The following is a 23129-nucleotide window of genomic DNA, read 5'->3' on the forward strand; positions in this document are numbered from 1 at the left end:
TGGATTTTAAAGCTTCCAGACTAAAAACAAAAAAGCAAGATCAGGTACTGATGGTGGGTGGCTGGATAGTGTCTGACCATTTATGTGGTATTTGTTTAGATATTGAACAAAATATTTCTAGAGTGTTTGTTGTTAATATGTGATAGAATGATCGATTTCGTATGAATGATCATTTATCTAATATACTGTAGTATTAGTCAATATAAATATATATTAGGACAAATCATATTTAATTTATATAAATTTCCAAGATTGTTTTTTTCTTGTTTTTTTTTTTTTTTTACTTTATAAAAATATATATCATTTTAAAAATAATCAAATTATTAATATATATATATATATATATATATATATATATATATATATATATATATATATATATATACATATACATGCAGACTACTTAACAATTATGAGTTTTTTACCAAATTAAAAACCACTGGAATATAAACTCGAGGAAGACGGATGATAACAAGGTATTAAACCAAGCTAGAATTTAGATTTTTTGCACTAGGAGTGGCACCAGGAGTTATCCAAAAGCAGTGTGTAATACAGGTGGAGGAGGACATGCCAAGATGCATGAAAGCTGTGATTAAAAACCAGGGTTATTCCACCAAATATTGAACTCTTTATGAATATCAACTTGTTTTCTTTGCATTATTTGACGTCTAAACAAGCTCTGCATCGTTTTGGTTATTTCAGCCATTTCTCATCATCAAATGCTCTAAATTAAAATATTTTTATTTGGTATTTTGGAGAAACGTTGACCGTAGTTTATAGAATAAAACAACACTGTTCGTTTAACTCAAACATAAACCTATAAATAGCAATCCATTCATTTGTACAGTACATGTCCTCCGGAGCAGTAGGTGGCGGTACAGGGCTGTATAAAAAAACCCGAAGGAGAGATTTAACCACTGAGTCCCCTCCCTTTGATGGGTCACGTGCTCATCAGTCGCCTTAGAAACGCATTGTTATCAGCTGTGTCTCGGCCAATCAGATTGCGCGAGTTTTAGAACGCAGCGAATCAGGTTCGAAAGAGCGACAATTTAAACCTGAGGGAGATGCTGGTTTGGTACGTGCTGTTTCAGCGCTGACCTGTTCACTCTACAGACCCACAAACTGAGATACAGCAGCTCAGACATGGCTCTCCGCGTCACAAGAGTAAGTTTACACCTTTTAAAAGCCTTTTCTTCTTTTAAATACGGCTGTTTTTACGTGCTTAAACTGTATGTTGACTTATATTTAACTAATGTTAAGTCTAGTTTAGTTAAATGCTCATGTTTATAGTCTTACTTGGCGATTTTAACTACTTGAGCAGTTTAATCTGCTTAGTGAATGTTATATTAAGTAAGCTTAACTTAATATAACATGTTTTTTCTATATTTAACCTTTTAAAACAGAGTACTCGCCTGGCCAGCAGCGAGAACCAGAATGCTGTTGCTGGAAAAGCAGTAGTTGCAAGCAAGCCTTCACTAAGGCCCAGAAATGCTCTTGGAGAGATTGGAAATGCAGTGCTGCCCCGACAGACCCTGAAGAAAAAGGTATCTAGCTTTTATATAAGAAAATCCTCCCTTATTTTAACTACAGAATTTTGTTGTGAAATGTGCTCTGTCTAACTTGAATGAACTTGTTTTCTGAAGCAGGATGTGAAGCCTGCTGCTCCTGCAGTGGTTGAGAAGGTGGTTGAGCCTGTTAAGCAGCCAAAGAAAGAAGTTCCTGCAGTTCAAAATGAGGTTCAGGTGGGGTTTTTGATTTGCATGAATGTCTGAGTAACATGTCTTGACTGGGTTATCTGTTTGCTAATAATATTAAAACTAGCTACTACGTGGTATAGCTTATCTGCAGTTCGGGTGGAGAAGCCATTTTCTTGCCCTACTTTATTACATGGGGTGGGGAGGAGGCAGGGGACCATTAGGGCTGTACAATAATTCAATAGAATTCAATGGTTTTTGTTTCTTTAATAGATGCAGTATTTTGCTTTATACTATCTTCAGTGTTACTGGCAGACTTATTTTGCCTTACATGAATTGCATTTTTTATTTTGTTTAAATTGTTTGTAGTGGGGCTGTGCTATGTATCATTGAATAATATTACTACATTTTTACTGTTATTGCAAATATTGTGATTATTTTAGCAACATATCTGCTGTTTTTAGCAAAAGTAAACACTTCTACTTAAATCAACTAGCGACAGACCTGAGTGCATTATTAGTCTGAAATGTTAGATTATTGAGTTGAGCTTGTAAAAATTAAACCAAATTACCCAATCAAATGTCATTTTGTAGCAGTAGTGTCTTAAAATGTTAACCTCCATGTTTTCTTGCCAAGAACATCACTATTTGCAAGAAAACCCTGACTTTTTGTTACTATTTTAAAGCCCTATGGCCCACGCCTTGTAGGTACTGAGGATGACTGGGTTGGGTTTTATATGCCCTTTATTCTAACTACAACTGCTACCACTAGCAAACTTGAAATATGTAGTGTTGCTAGAAGCTCTTAATTTAAATATTAATTGTCAAATTTGGCTGCAGCTTTGTGTTTCAGTAAAGCAAAATCGAACCAATCCTGGTTGTTTATAGCTTAGCTTCTCAGTTTCTCAGCAAAAAGGTTAGATTAGCTTGGTTGGAGTGGAAACTTGCAGCTTAGCACTTAGTCTCTTTGGGTAAGATCAAGGAACTTATAAAGGCTTATGGAGTGTTTAACATGTATCAAATGTGTTAAACATGTTTAGATAAAATGGATCATGCCTTTGGAGATGCCCTATTTTTTAGTGTTCAATTCACCAGCAGACCTGATGCAGTGCTTTTTAGCTCATTTAGCAAACAATTATTTAGTTCCAATGGGTGTTAAAGCAGAAACTATAAATTATGCAGGTTTTTTTTTTTTTTTTTTTTTTTTTTTTTTTTTTTTAAATCATCTGCAGGATTTGAAACATGCTTATGATCAAGTTACCATTGCTCTCAATGTGGCTGTGTTTTTTTTTTTAGTTGGTTTGCCTCTTTTCATTTCAGCTTTTGTCTGAGCCTTCCTCCCCTGTGCCTATGGAAACCTCTGGCTGTGCACCTGAGGATCTGTGCCAGGCTTTCTCTGATGTGCTGCTCAATATCAAAGATGTGGATGCTGATGACTACGACAATCCCATGCTCTGCAGTGAATATGTGAAGGACATCTACAAATACCTCCGGCAACTTGAGGTTGGTGTATAACCTCCCTTGTGCCCTCCTGTCCAATTATCTTGACTAGCTACAGCTTTTGGTAACATCCTGCCTCTGCTTGTGTCCCTAGGCTGATCAGGCTGTCAGGCCAAGGTATCTGGAAGGAAGGGAAGTCACTGGGAACATGCGTGCCATCCTTATTGACTGGCTTGTCCAGGTCCAAATCAAGTTTAGGCTGCTGCAGGAGACCATGTACATGACTGTGGCAATCATTGACCGCTTTCTTCAGGTGTGTAACATTTAGCTTCCTTGTGGTCTGTAAAGTCAAGTTTAAACCTAGTTGGATTGTTCGTTGACCTAAATGGATTTTGTAATCTAATATTTGGCTCTTTCAGGATCATCCAGTTCCCAAGAAGAGACTCCAGCTGGTTGGTGTCACTGCCATGTTCATTGCTTCCAAGTATGAGGAAATGTACCCACCAGAGATTGCAGACTTTGCCTTTGTGACCGACCGTGCCTACACTACTGCTGAAATCCGGGACATGGAGATGACCATCCTGAGGGTTCTGAAGTTTAGCTTTGGTAGACCTCTGCCCCTTCAGTTCCTGAGGAGGGCTTCAAAAATTGGAGAGGTACTTAATGGTTACTAATGCCTTCAGAAGCCTCTTAATTTAGTCTTGTTTTGGGTTTAAGACTAAATCAAATCTTTCTTGCAGGTTACTGCAGAGCACCACACCTTGGCTAAATACTTTGTAGAACTCACCATGGTGGACTACGACATGGTGCACTTTGCTCCCTCGCAAGTTGCCAGTGCTGCTTTTGCCCTCATGCTTAAGGTCTTTAACTGTGGTGAATGGGTAAGTCTGATTTACTTATGGTCCTCACTCCTGAATTAAGTTTCACAAGATCATTCTTTAAAATCTTTCTTTGGTTTTTGACAGACCCCAACTCTGCAGTTTTACATGGGCTATGCTGAGGACAGCCTGATTCCAGTGATGCAGCATATTGCCAAAAATGTGGTAAAGGTCAATGAAGGGCTCTCAAAACATCTGGTAAGTTTCATGTATGTAATTTGTACAAAAATGCTTGTAGATTACTTTAGTTTGCTGTGAACTTTTCTAAACCTTTTGGTCTGTTTTTAGGCTGTTAAGAACAAATACTCCAGTCAGAAGCAGATGAGGATTGCCTCCATCTCACAGCTCAAGTCATCACTGGTCAAGGACCTTGCAAAGCAAGCTTCCTAGTGGGATTTTTGAAGAGACTTTAGCACTGTGTGCTGCTTGTAAATTTGTAACTTAATTGCATGCTTTTACATTTTGCCTTTTACAACTTTTAGTATGTTCTGATTTTAAGGTTGTACATTTTGACCAGGGTTTACTGCTTTATTTTTTTCACTGCCATTTGTTTTTGGTAAATGTAACTGGTTATGACTACAACTGTGCAATCCTGTACATCTTAAATTTCAATAAAATTTTAATATTTTACTAGAGTGGTCTTGCTTTAACTCTTTAAAGGATTGTTGCATTGGTTCTAAAACCTGGTCCTATAGTGCTTTAGCTTTTCTTGAACTGCCTTTTTTTTTTTTTTTTTTTTTTTTCCTTTTAAGAAGGGTCTGTTTTAGGTATGTTGAGTGCCAGGGAAAACTAGTCAGCAGATCTGCGTTTGGCAACAAGCGCACACCCAATTTGTTTGGCAATCCTGGTTCTAAAGGTGCTCTAAAATTTCCAGGATGGTGATTCTTTTGGACCAGGATTGAGAACCAGTTTCAGAACATTCCACATGCATGTGTTTTTGGTCAAATTGCCAACAGGCCCATGCTGGACAAGTTCACTTGCTGTTGCTGTGACATTTTCAAAAGCTCTGCTACAGTAATTTATGGGTTTTAAAATTGTTATGGGGGGCATGGCATGGGGCAAATAAGCAAGTTTTCATCTCATATTTTTAGTTGTTAGTTCTCAAGTTGACAACTATTAATTTGATTAAACTGTCAAATGTTGCTTATTTGAGCCTGAACTGCCAGATGTTACAGCTTCGGGGTTGCTTTAGTTAGTTTGTGCTAAGTCTAAATATGGATACGAAGCCACTAGAATTTTAATTGCAACAATAGATACTTCATTGATCCCCGAGGGGACATTTTTGACATCCAGCAGCAGGTTTACGTAGTACACAAAGAAGAATGATGTGTATATAAAACGACATAAAAATACAATAAAGTTAAAGTTCATGTGTGTAATGGAGAATGAAGAGTGCAGTTGAACACAGTAGACAATGAACACCAGTTGATGTTTAAGTCAGCTATGGAATATTTGAGAATTTTATACATGCTGGTACTTTAGTGTTCCAACAGATGGCGCACTTGTACCATAGATTTAACTTATTCCTTATTTTTAATCACAGCCTTCTCTACTTTGTCTGCATGGTGTCTTAATTAAATTACCTTTTTAAATATTTTCTCATTTTTTTCGTAAAAGCAAGTTTAAACACGTTTAGCGTTCACAATGTGGACACTTTGTCCCACTTCATAATTAGTGTTTTGGCAGCATTCTCTCTAAACATGTCTTGGTTGATTGGCCATGCATTTTTTGGGAAAGGGGACAAATAATTAAAATAGGAGATTTCTGCGAGCCGTTTCTTCAAAGCAGACGTTTCTAACCCTGGGTCACTGTCTGGACGTCTCCAACCGAAACCTGATCAACTGATTTGCTCTACATCAGCTGTGGGTTGAACTCGAGGTCAGTCATTGTTCATGTCTCATTAACTGCTTCAGCATACACTCTGTGTTTTAGGCTGAAGGCCAGACATTCCCCATATCAGAATATCACACCCTTTTCTATAGGCTGTTTATAATGAACTGTTGAGGGGTTCCAGCTCAGAGGTTTTATTATTCTTCTGATAAACAGTAAAGGAGTTCCACCAGAGCTTTCTACTGCTGATGAAAGCTTGAGAGGTTCTAGCTCAGATTTTTACTTCTGATGAACAATACATATTTATAATTCTGATGAACAATAAAGAGGCACCAGCATGGATTTCTACTTCTGATGAATGGTTGAAGGGTTCCACCAAATGTTTCTTCTTCTAATGAACAGTAGAGGGGTTCTATCTCAAATTTCTACTTCTAATGAACAGAAGAGGGGTTCTATCTCAGATTTCTACTTCTAATGAACAATAGAGGGGCTCTATCTCAGATTTTTACTTCTAATGAACAATAGAGCGGCTCTATCTCAAATTTCTACTTCTAATTTACAGTAGAGGGGTTTTATCTCAGATTTCTACTTCTAATGAGCAGTAGAGGGGTTCTATCTCAAATTTCTACTTCTAATGAGCAGTAGAAGGGTTCTATCTCACATTTCTGCTTCTAATGAACAGTAGAGGGGTTTTATCTCAAATTTCTACTTCTAATTAACAGTAGATGGATTCTATCTCAGATTTCTACTTCTAATGAGCAGTAGAGGGGTTTTATCTCAAATTTATACTTCTAATTAACAGTAGATGGGTTCTATCTCAGATTTCTACTTCTAATGAGCAGTAGAGGGGTTCTATCTCAAATTTATACTTCTTATAAACAGTAGAGGGGTTCTACCTCAGATTTTATCTTCTAATGAGCAGTAGAGGGGTTCTATCTCACATTTGTACTTCTATAAGCAGTAGAGGGGTTCTGTCATAGATTTCATCTTCTGATGAACAGTAGAATGGCTCCATCATTTGTTTTTTCTCCTGATGAACTGTAGAGGGGTTCTAACTCAGATTTTATTTTCTGATGAATGGTAGAGGGGATCAGGCACAGATTTTTACTTCTGATGAACGCTAGAGGGATTCCACCATGATTTCTATTCTGATGAACTGTAGAGCAGTTCCAGCACAGACTTCTTCTGTCTATGAACAGTAGAGGGGTTCCAATATAGATGTCCACATCTGATTAAACCTTTCCACCTTAGAATCCTTCTTCTGATGAACAATAGAAAGTCTTCAGCAAGGAGTACTACATCTGATGAACTGTAAAGAGGTTCCACCATAGACTTCTACTTCTGATGAATAGTAGAGGGATTCCAGCACAGATTTCGACTTTCTTATGAACGGTACACACTAAGAAAAGGAAGTACAGATTTGTACCTAAAAGAGTACAAAGCTTGTCGCTGGGGCTGTACCTTATATTGAGGTACAAAAAAGTACCTTTCAGTGAAAGTCCTTTTTTGTACCCATGTTTTTTGTGCCAGTAAAGATTATAAAGATCATAAACATTATCATAAACTAAATATGGCTCAAAAACTGTCAAAAATGGTCTGGCTTTCAAATAAAAAATGTGCTATTAAAATATATATTGTTTATTAGTACAGTGATACAGAATACTGAATGTACCTTTTGGCTGGTTAAACGGTACAAATTTGTACTTATTGCTGTTAGGAATGACTTTGTACTTCAGAGGGAACACATCTGACCCTGTAAAGACCAATATTGTACCTTTGAGGGTACAATTATAAAGAGTGTACCTTTGAGTACAAAAATGTACTCATATCGTACCTCTGTTTTTTAGAGTGTAGAGGGGATCCATCACAGATTTCTTGTTCTGATTAAAAAAAGAGGGAACCAGGAACAGATTTCTAAATCTGATGAAAAATAGAGGGGTTACAGCACAGATTTTTCTTCTTCTGATAAACACTAGAGGCGTTCCCACCACAGATTATAAACTGCTGATTTTGGAGCTATGGACATGCTAGGTCTTCACATCGATTTTTTTTTATATTTGTGGTGAATGTTTTTAATCTGAATATGAGACAGTCTGGTCCAAACACAGTTGCAGCCTTTTACTGAGAAATGCTTTTAATAGTGACTCACTGATGACTTGTGGGAAACCAACCCATGCTGTTTCTCAGGAGTTTACTTTTATCCCTGAGGGGAGTCAGTATGTTCAGTAAATGTTATTTGTTAAAAGTTAACAGCTAGAATTTTGGTCAATTCCAGGTACCCATTAAAATAATAATAATAATAATAATAATAATAGAATGCTAACATCCTTTAAAATATTAGAGTAGAGCAGGGGACAATTTAAGACGTAACTCTAGAAGAAGTATTTCCTCTGTGTAACTTCAGTCTATCATCATGACAGAAAGTACCAGATTAGCTGAGAAGCGGGAATAGCTTTCAACTCCTATCTTGCTCTTGGCTTGACTTTGACTATGAATGCTTGCTTCTTCTCGAGGGCAGGACTTTATCTCCAAGGCTCCTCTCATGGTGACTCCATGATAAAGAGGCTTAGTGAAGCTACTCTGGAAGATTTCTACACTGCCGAGAATCCATACTTGCAGGCTGAGGTCACAGCTGGCCAGTGAGCTCACTTTACAGTGTCAGACCTTCCAGAAGAGCAGAGCGAGAACCTCATGAACGTGCGGATGATTGTGCGTTCAGCCACGGTACTGAAATCAATTTTTCATGCCTGGCTATTGCCTAGTTGCTAGTGCAACAGTGGGGAGAGATGACGAAGAGATTGTTGGACGTTGTAGAAGAAACACTGAATAACGGCTTGGATTGGATCTACAATGCTTTTCTTTGATTTTTCTGTATGAGGTCACAAAATCAAGTTTGCAGTTTTGTTTAGTGGCCATTATTTCAGAGCTTAGCTGATATCCACTTTAAGGTGCACCCATTTCAAACACCTCCATTCTATTTAGCCCACATAGCTTTTTTATCTTCTATAAAAAGCACTGGTAATAGCAAATATGCCAAATAACGTAATTGGTGACTAGTACTGTGTCCAGAGTTTCTTGTCAGAATGCACGGACAATTCTAGCCAGACACCAATCACAATCATTGCCTCCCATTGTGCTATCCACTGTGAGTGGTAATGCCCATGGTATGCCCATGCATACCCCCCTAACCCTGGTTTCTTCCTTCCTTTTTGTTCTCTATCGCTATCTCTTTTGTATGTATTGGGATGCACTGTTTTGTAAACACTGTAATGCTGTATTGCTCTGGTTCTCTGCACTGATTCTTTGCTCCTATACTGTTCATAGGCTGTTTATACGGCTGCTTGACCTACATGGACTTTCATACTAATACATGTTTTCATCACCCATCACTTACATTAGCTATAGCTTCCCATTATCTTTCGGTACAGTTATTTTTGTTCTATAATTTGTTTGACCAGAGGAGGATGGGTTCCTCTTACTTAAGTAATAATAGACAAGAGAAACTGCTAAAACGTGTAATATTGGCACTGCTGTGCTGCGGTCGTAAGCATCAGTTCGCTGGCCGAGTTATAGCACGAACCTCGAATGTATTAATGCAATTATACCACAGTTCCATTATCGCTGTTTATTGAAAGATTTTGAGTTAAAGAGGATGAGAAAAAAAAACAATCTGTTTGGTTACAGTAGTTCCATTGCTGCTCTGTTTGTAGCTGTGCTGTTTGGCTTGTAAGCGCTGCATCGTTGCTAGTTTACCTGTATGTGACGGATTAGTACATGGAGAGCTTCGGTTACAGTGCATTACTGGCTGATAACGGCATACATAGAACGTCTCTCAGCCAATCACATTGCAGTCTGAGGGAGCTGATTCTTGCTACTGCTTCCATTGATTTCTTTGTGCTTACTCCAAAGAGGAATGGACCTGTATCTCTGTAAAGCTCCTTCGTGTCTCTTGAATTCAATTGAATAATGCCTTCTTCTATTACATATTCCACTTACATACATCACTGTAGATCAAGGAATGTCATACACATCTGCCCATCGGTCTGGCACCCACTATATTAGGCTTCATTCAAACTTCGATAATTCACATTGCCTTGCCATGAGCACACTGGTACTCTTAGTGCTAACCCTTCATTCCTCACAACCACCTCACAACATGTACAGATGTGGTTGTTCCCAAGCTGTCCACTGAGGTTACACTTCAAACTTAACTGATCCATTTACATACAGATTTCCCATGATCTTTGCATACCAGTGTAGTCTGAGAGCTCCATGCCTAATGCCAACTATTGGCTATAGGGGTATAAAGTCCCTAGCATTGGGTTGTGGAGCAGTGGAGCCGCAGTCTCTGGAGTGTTAGAGCACTGTCGCATTTGAATACCCTTGGGAAGAGTTGGACTGGGACCAAACTCCAGCTGTTGTTGCTGAATGCAGTGCAAGCCTAAAGCTTTCCTCTGCACAAAGCTTTTTTTCCAGAAGAGTATACAGTACAGGCTGTCAATGCAGCAAGGAAGGGACACTCCCTCCATACCCCTCCATTCTCCCAGTGAATATCATTGATTTTAGACGATTCATCAATTAAGTAGATGTCTACAAACTTTTGAACATGCAGTATACTAATCCAAAGTAAAGCATACCCTCTGCCTTAGTATAGGCATGCTTATTAAGCACTGCTGCAGCCTGAGCCAGAGAAACTAATTAATGAAGACTGCATTGATTTTGGTGGATTCATGGGCCATCAGATAATTGGGGGCACTGAAAGAAATCTAGCGTATTCTTTCTCACTCTGCATGCAAAGGCAAATGTTGCAAATAGGATAATTCATGTGAAAAAAAGTTTCCTAGGATATTAATGTCATATACAGCCAAGCACACTGCCCAAAACTGCTCCATGTACCAAAACACCTAAAGCCAAAAACACCTATATCCCACCTACCAGATCTTTACCCCAGTTTGCTCCTCAGAGCAAGGCTGACACAGAGCGCTGAGCTGCTGAGGAGGGCAGCTGGCAGCCGCTTCGAAGCCTGGAGCCCCCGTGCATAAATAAACACAGAGGCATTCATTTTCAGAATTTATAGATTTTCAAATAAAAGCCCAATGTGGTTCCTGAACTTTACAGACCTCGGCTGCTCAATGGCACACGGAGGGAAGAAAGGCTCCTATTGTGCCCCGGCCGCAGTGTTCGCTTTTGGCCAGGTGTGAACGGGCACCGGGTCTTTCACTTTGCTCCAATTAACCTAGCTACAGTGGTCCCTGGCCTGTGGCCCTGCGGGGGCTGAATAACACAGGTATACTCTTCTGCAGGTTCTTACAAAGCTTCTGTTGGGCGAACAATGAAATCCCAGACTTCTGACGTGGTTTGTACTGAAAGTTTTAGCCCAGGCTAATTGTTGCCCAAACACACAAGCTGCGTTCCAAAGCCTAGGCTGCAGACGAGGTAGACCGGGTCAATGGTAGGACTGTCCAATGTAGTCTTTTTCTTTAAAGCCTATTGGTCTATATGTTAAAGTATGTTACATTTCTCTGCACCTTATTCCCACCAGTACATTTCATTGTACATTATCAGTACTGCACTGTCGTATCTGTTAAACTGTCTCGTCTGTTGTATTTATTGTTTTTATTGCAGTGTTATAGTTCTATGTTGCACTATTGTTACACTTTTGCACTTTATGTTGTCTGTTGTATTGTTGTTTTATGTTGCACCAACATTTATATAAGAATATATTCTTAATTTCAGTGGTTATTAACAGTACAAAAGCAGTAGAAGTGCAGGTGGATTGTCAGAGCAAGGAAATTGAACACAGAATTCACACAGAATTGAATGATGCATGATAGAAGCACCATCCAGTTATCTGTATAGACCAGTTACAGCTTCAATGTATAGAGACTCAACTAGTTAGCCATTGAACTAGCCAGCTACTGATTTAAGGTGAGCTTCGGATGGGTTCTGATTGATACTGAAATATTAAAAATGTGTTTAGAATTATATCACCTTTATCAAAACATTTTTATTGCTATCTACAATTATATTAAATTATTGTCAATGAAATGTAGCGATGACATCACCAGAAATGGTGCAGAAATAGTGCAGTCATGGTGTGAAACTTGTGTGCTCTTCAATGAAATTAAATTAATTAAAACTATACTAATATATAAATAATATTTTAAAATGATGCTCTGTTTTCTCATATGTGTAAGTTTCCACATATTAACTATCTTAAACACACACCTTAGTAAGTTGTGGCCACATGTTATTTATCTGGTTTTAATACCTTAGTAAACTGTGGACATGACTTAACGATTTTGTGCCCATATTATAGTAAGTCACGGTCACCAGTTTACTAACTTGTTCTCATGCCATAATAATTTGTGGCCACAAATTAATTATCTCATTCCCACACCTTAATAGGTTGTTCCCACACCTCAACAAGTCAGGGCCACAAAATGTCCTACCTGTGGGCCTTGTTTTGCAGCTTAATAAATCATGACCACTCATTAACTTGTCAATCTTGTTCTCAAAGGCATGAATACAAGTTACTGTTTCTATTTTCACACCTTAGTAAGTTGTGGCCTCACAGTAGGACGTTGTTCCCACGCCTTATTAAATTGTGGCCATGCTTAAGCTATCCATTATCACAACTTAATGGCTTAAAGTCATGACCATGCATTAACTGTATTGTCCCCATACCTGTAAGATAGTGTTATTTAATACAGCAGCTGAGAAATGCAGCGTACTTCAGCTGCAGCCGAGGCTTTAAAACGCTGCTGTTATGTGAAACAGGGGCTGTATTATCATTTAGTCATTACCATGAAGCTTCAAGAATCACACTGGGCATTGTAACTCACTTAATTACAGTGAGAGTGAACTTTATTATTAAAGGAGAAATGCTGTCAGTCCTGTGTGTGCCACAATAATTGCTCTACAGAATTTAACTGAAGCCTCCTGTGCTACACTGAACTAACCTATGACTCAAAGCACTGACATTCAGTTTACCCAGAACGGCTCTGTCTAATGAGCTCCTCACTAACCGCTGGGATTTCCAAGCCATCTCATTTGATTGTGTGTAATAAAGCTGTTAAATAACGAGTTAAACCGCGTTGCACTACTACACAAACACAGAATATGCACAACTGTCCAATTATCACATCAAACTAATATGATGAGCAACACGCTCTTTAAGATTACTGAGGATTTTATGCTAAAAAAAACAAAACAAACAACAGCAAATAAATGATTCAGAGCTTCAGAGGATTCTGCAGCAGGTTCAGTGGATGTTTTTACACTGAAGAATGAGCTTCACATATCACCTAAATATCATTAATCCTGAGGGAGTATGTGTGGGTGTGGGTGTGTTTGCACAGTAAATTACCTCTTGGGGTCACTTGGTCAACCCTGCTATAATCTGAGTAGTGTCTTTAAAGCGCTAGGCTGGAAGCAGTGGGTGATAGGAGTGATACACAGGATTCTTACCTCCACAATATCAGTCTGAGACACACTATTGTGTTCTATCATATATACAGTTGTACTTGAAAAATTCTTTTTCTTTCTTTTTCTTCTTCACAGATAGAGTTCTTAAGGTTCTTATGCTTGAATGCAGTGTTTTTATTTCTCCAAACATGAAACTTATCATTTGACCAGCAATTCTATTTCTTTTTTATTCGTCAACAAAACATTATTCCAATGACCTTGTGGTTTGTCCATGTAATTTTTGCAAACTGTAATGTTCTTTTTGGAGAGCAGTGATTTTCTCATTGCAACCCTGCCATGTTGTTCAGTGTTCTCCTGATGGTGGGCTCATGAACATTAATATAAACCAATGTAAGAGAGGCCTTCAGTTGCTTAGAAGTTACCTTTGTGAACTGGGCTCTTTTGTGGCCTCGCCGATTATAACATGCCTTGTTCTTAAAATGATCCTTATTGGTTGACCACTCCTGGGGAGGGTAACAATGGTATTTCCCCTATTTGTACACAATCTGTCTGACTTTGGATTGGTGGAGTCTAAATTCTTAAGCGATGGTTTTGTAACCTTTTCCAGCTTTATGAGCATCAGCAACTCTTTTTCTGAGGTCCTTAAAAATCTTCTTTGTTCATGCAACAAAACACATACATAACTTATAATAAATATAAGCATTCTTGAGAGATGTAAAAAATTACACAAGAATGTGCTTAATATTCTTGTTTGAGAAATCTTACATTGGTAAATCTGATTAGCTATTATAACCAGCAAAGGACAATGCTTTTTTCTAAGAGTTTGATGGTTTAATAGCTTGACCAGCATTTTTAAAAGCATGACTAATAAAATAGTCTAGACATATTTTATATATTTAATGTACACATATTTCTGTATATATGCGACTAAAGAAATATGGTAATTATTTTGTGTACAGTTGTTTTACAAGTATAAATATAGTGGTCAATGATTAAAACTCTGTATGACTCTATAATTCTGAGGGAGACACCTAATGAGTTTCATTCATGACGTTCAGTTGACCTTTGATGATATCCATGTTCATTGATGGTATTAACTGTATTCCACGCTTTAGTGAGTCACATGACTGCGAGACAGAAGGAGGCGGACATGATGTAACTTTTCCACACTGGTTTTTAATTTACTCTGGGCTGGGCCGGGACTCTTGGTTAAATTATATTTAATACGGGGATATTTTGTCCTGCCAAATTTGCTTCGTAACTAAATACATGAACAGCAAGGTTTGGCACCCAGATGATTTCAATTAGGAGGAGGAACTAGATCTGGAGATGAGTGCTAATTCAATTCAATTAAGCCCTCTTAACTTCATTTTCCACAAGGTCTCATATCCCAGCGTCCTGTAAGCTCAGAAACAAGGCGTATTGATTAAGTTTAGTCAATAGTAGCCAGTTTCCTCCACTCTTATCCTGATGCACTTAGGGAGAAGGTCCCTGCCTGAATGGCTGCCCGGGTCATACTTTGCAGCGTGCTGGGCTTCTAAATTATTCAGGAGTCCTGACCCAGCCCAGACCTCCATTAATGATGTCACCCAAGCCTGCGGAGCCAGACGCTCTCCCCGGGGACGGCAGGATGGAGTCTGGGGCTGTGGGGGCGCTGCTTCACATCTGATACCATCAGAAACACGGCTAAGCATGGGGGAGCGTGTGTTGAAGGAAGAGGTTGAACCGAAATGCTAACAGTGCTAATAACAAAGAGACCTACTATTAAATAAATGGCCTTAGATGGCAAATTCTTTAATCCACTGTAAAAGCTTTAATCCACTGTAGTTTTTTGTAGTTTTTTTTTTTACAAAATTACAAAAGAATGGAATAGGTTGTACCAAAGATGCATGTCCCAAAGCACTTAGACAGCTGCTCATCCAAAGATTCTTTAAATGCTTTAATGACAGTTAAAAGCTCATCCCTCTTATCCTGAACATCACCTACTCCAGACACTTCCCTCTAATAGAATATTCACAGCCATCAAAACACTATCCTACTGTTACACTATGAGCTAGACTAATGTCTCATTACTGCAATGTTTCACACTGTAACATAATGTACATAATGCTTCTTTTAGAATTGTATAATATTTATCTATTCTGATCAGCCTGCAGTACTTTATACTATAATGCATTACTGATCTCCTCAGCGTCTCTATTTTAAACAGTTTTTTTTCTCTTTGTTCCCATGTTTTATTTTGTACCCCTAATTCTTATTTTCTTTTGTCCCCTTGGAACAGAGTTACAAGGGGAAGGGGTAAAGTCCTCCCCCTAAGAATTGTGACATCCCTATTTAGCTAAAGTTCAGCAACCTAGCTGCTGCATAGCTAGGTTGGTTTAGGGCATCGTGTTTCTTCAGAAATGGAGCAGGTGGTGCAGCAATTCATTATTATTGTCAATTCCTTAATTCCTCTGTGATGGAAAGCTGAAATAAGCTTTTATTAATTTTTATGTTCTTTTATTTTTCTGTTCCACCTTAAATGCTGCAGCCTCTGCCATCTGTTGCACCATTTAAGGTGGAACAGGAACGTTAGTTAGCCAGCTTGCTACTAAGACAAACGAATAGATTTTTTTTTTATGCTTGTTATGAAGAAAATGGCCATAAAACACATTAAACTTAAAAAAAATAATAATTCTCAGTCCCCTGTTTTGTGTCTGCCTCTGAAATGTCTTAGTTTTAAGGGTCATATAGCCCTAACACTCCTCTCTACCCAAGCCGTTCACACACAAAACAGAGGGTAGTGCTAAGTGGTAGGGCCAAGGGGGAAATGGGATTGGGCACAATACTTGTAAATAGTCTGTATTCTGGTCTGTTTAATGTCTTACATGTATTGTCTTGTATATATTTTTAAAACCACATATGCAATAACATGTACATGCAAAATGTACATTATATGTTTTTATATCTTACCATTGATTTAACTGTTCATGTACTTTGGAAAGTGTTTATATCACTCGATAAGTCAATGATAAATAGACTATGCTGAAATGTCCAACTTGAAGTTCCAATTTCAGAGGGCATTTATATGATGCCCACTGAGAAATCGGTGTATCTATATCTATATTTAATTATTTAGCTAACTCTGTTTCTATTGCTGACATAAGGATGATTGATTTATTGATGATACCCAGCCCTAAATTTGAATATTTAAACAATATAAGAAAATTCTCTAGTTTTTAAGGCACAGAAAGAGGCTTCAGTTTGAATATTTGATCATTCCTGTCTGAGTGCTGCCAGCATTTGTAGATCATGTTGTTGTAAATCAATGGCCAAAGCAATATTTTACTTAAAACTGTTGAACAACATATAAAAATCCATGTTACATTGCACCCTAGTTGAGTTGTGACCCATTCTGCCAAACTGATTTTGAATGAGTAGTTCTGAATCAACAACCCCACTCCAATTTTTCCCAAGGTATTAATGAGAGCATCATAGTGGACTTTATAGCCCTCTAGCTGATGCCTGGCATTGGGTATGGTGACCTTTGGCCCATGTACAGCTTCTCCAGAGCTTCCCTTACTATGGGGTGCTTTTTTTTTTTTACAGATTCAATAAAAACTAAGTGTGTGTATTTGTGTGTATGTGTGTGCAGTTAAATGCATGTGTCAGCAAGGAGTGCTTTTTAATGTAGCAGAATTCACTAATTAGAAGAGACATCTGGTTATTTTTAGACATACTATCACTGTGTACCATCTATTCAAAAACCAAGAAACCAAGAGACACGGATGTATTTAGAGCTTATTTTATCCTGTTTGATGAGATACATTTATTTATTTACTAGTTCATTTATTTGTTTATTTAAAGCAACCACTTGTACACTTTATATAGCATTGTTCCACACGTTGAGTCATCTTGTTTCACATCTGCTAAACAGCTCTGGGGACTGGATGTTTCTTTCTAATATTGGTCTCACTACCACATAATATACTGTACTCTTCCAAGGATGCCCTATGAATCACATTTCTGTGTACAGTATTATGAATTCTAGTGAGATCAAGTAAGTTTAAGCTTGTCTTTGACAGCCTGTAATCTGGAAATCAAGTAATAAAGTGGGGAGCCTACACTACTATCACATATTAACTGCTTTATTTAAGCTCAAATCTACATTCATATATGATTATGGATAGAGCTTTCTGTCCCTACTCTGTGTTCATTTCATCTGTATTTGTTCACATTCTCTGAAAGCTTATAAATAAGGATGGAAATGAGCAGGACCATTGAAAATCATGGTGTAAGTGCAACGAGTCTTCAAGCTAAAAATGAACATTATCATGTGGGCACTTTTTTCTAGTGAGTTCATTATCATGACTGACACCATATACACCTATATACAAGATGACAACTGCCTTGTAAAGGAAGCTAAAGTTAAAAGTAATGGTCTTGGCGGACCTAAACCCTATTGAGCATCTGTGGGGCATCCTCAAATGGAAGGTGGAGGAGCGCAAGGTCTCTAACTTCCACCTGGTACATGATATGTCATGATGGAGGAGTGGAAGAAGATTTTAGTGCCAATTTGTGAAGCTCTAGTGAACTCCATGGCAAAGAGAGTTAAGGCAGTGCTGGAAAATAATGGTGGCCACACAAAATATTGAAAACTTTTGCCATTTTCACTTAGGGGTGTACTCACTTTTGTTGTGTTTTATTGTTTTGAGGCACAGCAAATGTACACTGTTATACAAAATGTACACTGACTACTTTACATTGTATATAAACTATAAAGACGTTTTATAAAAGTCTCATATATTCAGTGCTGTCCCATAAAGATATATATAAAATAAAATATTTACAAAAATGATGCACTCACTTTTGTAAGATAATGTGTTGTTTGACATCAAAGCCAACATAAAGAATGCATAGAACTATGTGGGCAGTAACAGTTACAATGTTTGAAAGGGATGTGTTTATTTTATTGGTAATGGGAGTATAAATAAGCCTGTATATTTGACAGTGTGTTCCCTAAAACTTTAAACAATAACCAAAAGCTTACTATAGTGATTTTGCATTTTATTTTATTAAATATAGTTAAAGAACAGCCAATCTAAGTTCCTAAAGGTTCTTCATGTGTATAACATCCATTGAAAGGTTCTTCAAGGACCAAACATTTCTTTCTATGGTATTGTTTTTGGTTAGTTGGCTTCTTTTTGTGTACACATATATTCTGGGTTCTTCACATGTGCTTTACTTCTTTTAATTCCCAAGGGAATGAGGTTCTTCAAACGTGTAGGACAGACTATATCATCATTTGGTCAACTAGAAGAATAAATCAAGAACTTTGAGTCCATTTCCCTCCCATGGACACAGATGAGGAGATTACAATGAGCAAATGTGGAGTTAAAGCAGACCAAGAATTATGTATATTTGCTTCAACATGAATCATTAATGTGTTCCCACTGCAACAATGTGAACTCCATCTGTAGGCCTTTTCCCCACTGCCCTGGCCTCTGGGAAGTTAGCTGAGAGAGAGAGAAAGAGAGAGAGAGAGCTCCTCAGACACGCCATGGAAAATCAACATACCGAAGCTTTTCTGTAGATCCAAGAAAAGGTGGAAGTAGAGCCAAGCGCTCTTGCCACTGAACTGAAGGCCTCTGGATAGCTGGAAAGATATTCAGCATTCAGAGTGTTCAAATTATTGGCTTGAGCTCACATCCAAGCTTTTACTGTTTCAAAGCCATTGGGAAATCCTGGAAACCTTTTGAGGTATTTAGTTTTATGAGTTAGCAATCACGTGTAGAGTGGATACAGGTTGGGGGTGAAGGGGGGGATTGCATGTTTGTTTGTCAAAATCCCTAATAACCATTTTATGTGGATCCCCCAGCTTCACTGCGTTTAATAGGAAAGCCTGGAGTCTAGTCTGAAGACCATGGCAGCAGTTGCTTAAATGTAATTTAAATGAATGGATTATGAGAATGTAGTCAGCAGTACTGACTGACTTAATTGGTCTTTATGCCAACTCTTATGATTTTCAAAGATTAAAATACAGATAAAGAGAGAAATAAGAATTGTTGTTGAAATATGAACACGTGGTGTTGAACACTGGCCAGTGTGCTCATGGCAGGGCCATGTGAATTCTTGTTTGAATTAAAGTTTAAAGAGTGAGAGTGCCAGAATCCTCAATCCTTGATCACTTAAGTACTGTGAATTTGTCCTAAAAGGCATTGCCACCCATAGTAGTCAGCACAGTAAGTGATAATGATTATGACCAATTAAACGTTCCTAATATAAAAAAAAACTTGGAGTCTAGGCTGAAGACCATGGCAGCAGTCCCTTAATGAATGAATTAATGAATGGATTATGAGCATGTAGTCAGCAGTGCTAACCCAATCAGACTCAAGTCCAACTCATATGGTTTTCAAAGATCAAAATCCAGATAAACAGAGCAATATGAAATTTGGTATGTAGAGGATTTAAAACTATTTAATAGATGAGTGAAATTCAATCTCAGACAAACGGCTCCAATAACATGATGTCATATGCACACAGTATGCTTGTTCCTGATGTTGGTTAATGAATTCTAAAGGGTTCCCCCCAACAGATATATTTAGGGATGGTGTATAGTTACACACTGATCTGATTAAAGTAAGGTATCATTAGTGCAAATGCTAATGCAGTTGGTGAGATATAGTGAGGTAAGGGGAGGTCCTCAGCACTTATATGTGAATTGTTTTACAACAGTGGTTTTCATATAGTTAGTCTCAATGTATTGTAGCATCACTGGGGGGTGTGGAATAGAAAGGCAAAGCTACAATGCCATTCAATTACTTCATTTTATCTAGAAGATATACAGAAATAGCTGCAATGAAAAGTCACAAATATCAAAAATCACTTTTTGCCATTTCCATGTGAATACTACACACTGACTCTGCATTAACACTGCTCCAATGCATCAACGCACATCGATTATCCCATTCATTTTCAATGGGTAGCATCGGCTCCATCAGATGCAGTCGAGCAGTGCATCATGAGTCTGAAGCTTCGAGGTGAACTTTAGGCAAATAAATCCATCCAACCTGATGCATCCATCCAATCAGAGAGCAGGTGTTCGCCTGTTACGTTTCCTCAACGCAGTGTATAAAAACATTTTAGTTCTGTTTTCAAGCGTTTCAGAGAAGCATGGGAGAAAAGCTTATTGTTGTGTTTTCAGGCTTCCCAACAAAAGTTTGCTTTTGTTAGCCTATATGCTGCTCACTAGACAGAGTTATGAAGCTCAATAAAACATTTATATTTATTAGTTTATAGGAAATAAAGCTTGTATAAAACCATTTCCCATTTAAACGATTTAATTGGACAACTCAGGGAGCACCTTTTTTTTGTTGTTGTTTTTTTTTTTAATTTGTTTATTGGGTTTTTTTAGAATTATGAAACATTGGTTAAACAGCATAGATATCAATAAACACAGTGTATAAAGCACAATATATTATACAAAAGCCCTTCAAGAGTAAAAAAAAAAAAGAAAAGGGTGGGGGGGAGAAAAGCAAAAAAAAAAAAAACTTTGACATATATATATACAGTATATATTCAGAGTACAATTTTACGATTTGTCTGATATTCTGCGAGCAGCCAGTACAAAGTATATTCTATTGTGGACATACAGTGGGGTCGGTAAGCTTTTCTATGTATACAAAAAAAGGGTCCCACGTTTTATTAAATTTCTTAATAGAGCCATTCATCGAGCACCTAATTTTTTCCAACTTGACAAAGCCAAGAATCTCTTTTATCCACATAGAAAAGGAAGGAGGAGAAGAGGATTTCCATCTAATTAGAATTAATCGTCTGGCCAGCAAAGTAACAAAAGAAACCAAATCCATTTCCAAAATAGAGAGCTGTGCTCGTGTTGGGGTTACCCCAAATAAAGCTGTCAGTGGAGTAGGTTCAATGTTTTTTCCAGTTATATCTGAAAGTGATTTAAGATTTCTGTCCAGTAGGATTGAAGAAACATATGAGTGTGATTGGCTGGTGCCTGGGAGCACCTATCACAAGAAGGATCAACATCTTTATAAATGTTTGAGAGTCTCAATTTAGTAAAGTGAACACGATGAACAATCTTGCACTGCATAAGTCCATGTTTAGCACATATAGAGGATTTATGTACTTTTTTAAGAATAATATCCCAGATTTCAGAAGAGATGTCCTCTCCTAACTCTGTTTCCCAAGCAGTCTTTACAGCATCCAGTGGAGTAGAATGTAAAGAATAAATTTGAAAATAAAAAGCTGAAACTGCTCCTTTCAGAGTGGGTATGGGTTTAAAAAATGAGTCCAGTAGTGTGTCAGCTGGCAAACAAGGAAACTGAGGAAACATGTTTTTAGTAAAGTTCCGAACCTGCAAAAATCTGAAGAAATTATGTTTAGGTAGAGCAAACTTTTCAGATAATTGCTGAAATGATGCAAAGGTATCGTTGATAAATAAATCCTTAATTGATCTGATCCCCAAATTAGCCCAATTATTAAATGCACCATCCTGTAATGAAGGTGGAAATGCATGATTTGATGCTAATGGGGCCAAAGTAGAATAAGTCTGCAGACCAAAATGACGTCTGAATTGGCTCCATATTCTCCAGGAAGTTTTGACTATTATATTTTTGGTGTGTGTAGAGGGAGGGCTTTTAACAGGGGAATGCGCCAAGGCAGAAAGAGATACTGGTTGAGAAGACAATGCTTCTATTTCTAACCAAGCAGGAGGAGTATTCCAAATCTCATAATGCAACCAATACTGAAGAATCCTAATATTAGCAGCCCAATAATAATATCTAAAATTGGGCAAAGCCATACCACCTAACGCTTTAGGCCTCTGTAACAGCTGTTTGCGTATCCTTGGGGTTTTATTTGACCAAATAAAGTCACTAATAATGGAATCAAGTTTCTGAAAAAAGATCTGTGGGAGAAAAATAGGGACACATTGAAATAAGTAAAGAAATTTTGGGAGAGTATTCATTTTGATTAAATTTATTCGAGCCGCGAGAGATAGATTTAACACAGACCAGCGGGTAAAGTCCTTCTGCGTCTGTGCTAAGAGTGACATAAAATTGGCTTTGAGAAGATCATTAAACTTGGCTGTGATCTTAATCCCCAAATATGTGAGGCCGTGATTGGTCATTTTAAATGGCAGATGTTGCAGAGAATATTCATATGCAGCTTTATTTAGGGGAAAAAGTTCACTCTTGCCTAAGTTTAATTTATATCCTGATATGGCTGCAAAATTTTTAAGAATTGAAAGAGCGGCAGGAATGGAAACAGAAACATTCGACATTAGCAAAAGAAGATCATCGGCATATAAGGAAACAGTTTTTTCTACACCAAATCTAACTATACCTTGAATATGTGGGTCAGAGCGAAGAGCAATAGCGAGGGGTTCAATGGCTATGGAAAATAAAAGTGGGCTTAAAGGGCAGCCTTGTCTGGTGGAGCGACCAAGGGGGAAATATTGTGATTGAGTATTATTAGTTCTTACTGATGCTACTGGAGATGAATATAATAATTTTACCCATTAAATAAAAGTGTCACCAAATCCAAATTTTTTGAGTGTATAAAAAAGATAAGGCCACTCCACCCGATCAAAGGCTTTTTCCACATCCAATGAAACCAGGGCTTCCGACTCATTGGATTTAGAGGAATTATAAATAATATTAAACAATAGTCGTATATTAAAAAAAAGAATGTCGGTTTTTAACAAACCCTGTCTGATCCGATGATACAATAGTTGGTAGTACTGTTTCTAACCGTAAGGCCAATAGTTTAGATAATAATTTTAAATCGGCATTTAACAAGCTTATGGGCCCGTAAGATGCACAGTCGAGGGGGTCTTTATCCTTTTTCAGAATGAG

General features: G+C 37.7%; 1 protein-coding gene across 2 annotated transcripts; it reads left to right on the plus strand.

Annotated features, from left to right (window-relative positions):
* The first annotated feature begins 1005 nt into the window (after positions 1-1005).
* On the plus strand, positions 1006-4641 carry ccnb1 (cyclin B1). Of its 2 annotated transcripts, none has more exons than XM_007236668.4 (9): positions 1006-1164; positions 1404-1544; positions 1644-1742; positions 3014-3196; positions 3288-3446; positions 3553-3789; positions 3874-4014; positions 4099-4209; positions 4300-4641. In XM_007236668.4, exons 1-9 carry the CDS (start codon positions 1144-1146, stop codon positions 4399-4401), a joined length of 1194 nt encoding a protein of 397 aa, XP_007236730.3. In that variant the 5' UTR covers positions 1006-1143; the 3' UTR covers positions 4402-4641. The 2 variants fall into 2 exon arrangements, with proteins under 2 accessions (XP_007236730.3, XP_007236731.3); XM_007236669.4 differs by having other exon boundaries at positions 1647-1742.
* The last annotated feature ends 18488 nt before the right edge of the window (positions 4642-23129 follow it).

Source organism: Astyanax mexicanus, chromosome 1 (genome assembly GCF_023375975.1).
Source record: "Astyanax mexicanus isolate ESR-SI-001 chromosome 1, AstMex3_surface, whole genome shotgun sequence".
Taxonomy (NCBI): Eukaryota; Metazoa; Chordata; class Actinopteri; order Characiformes; family Acestrorhamphidae; genus Astyanax; species Astyanax mexicanus.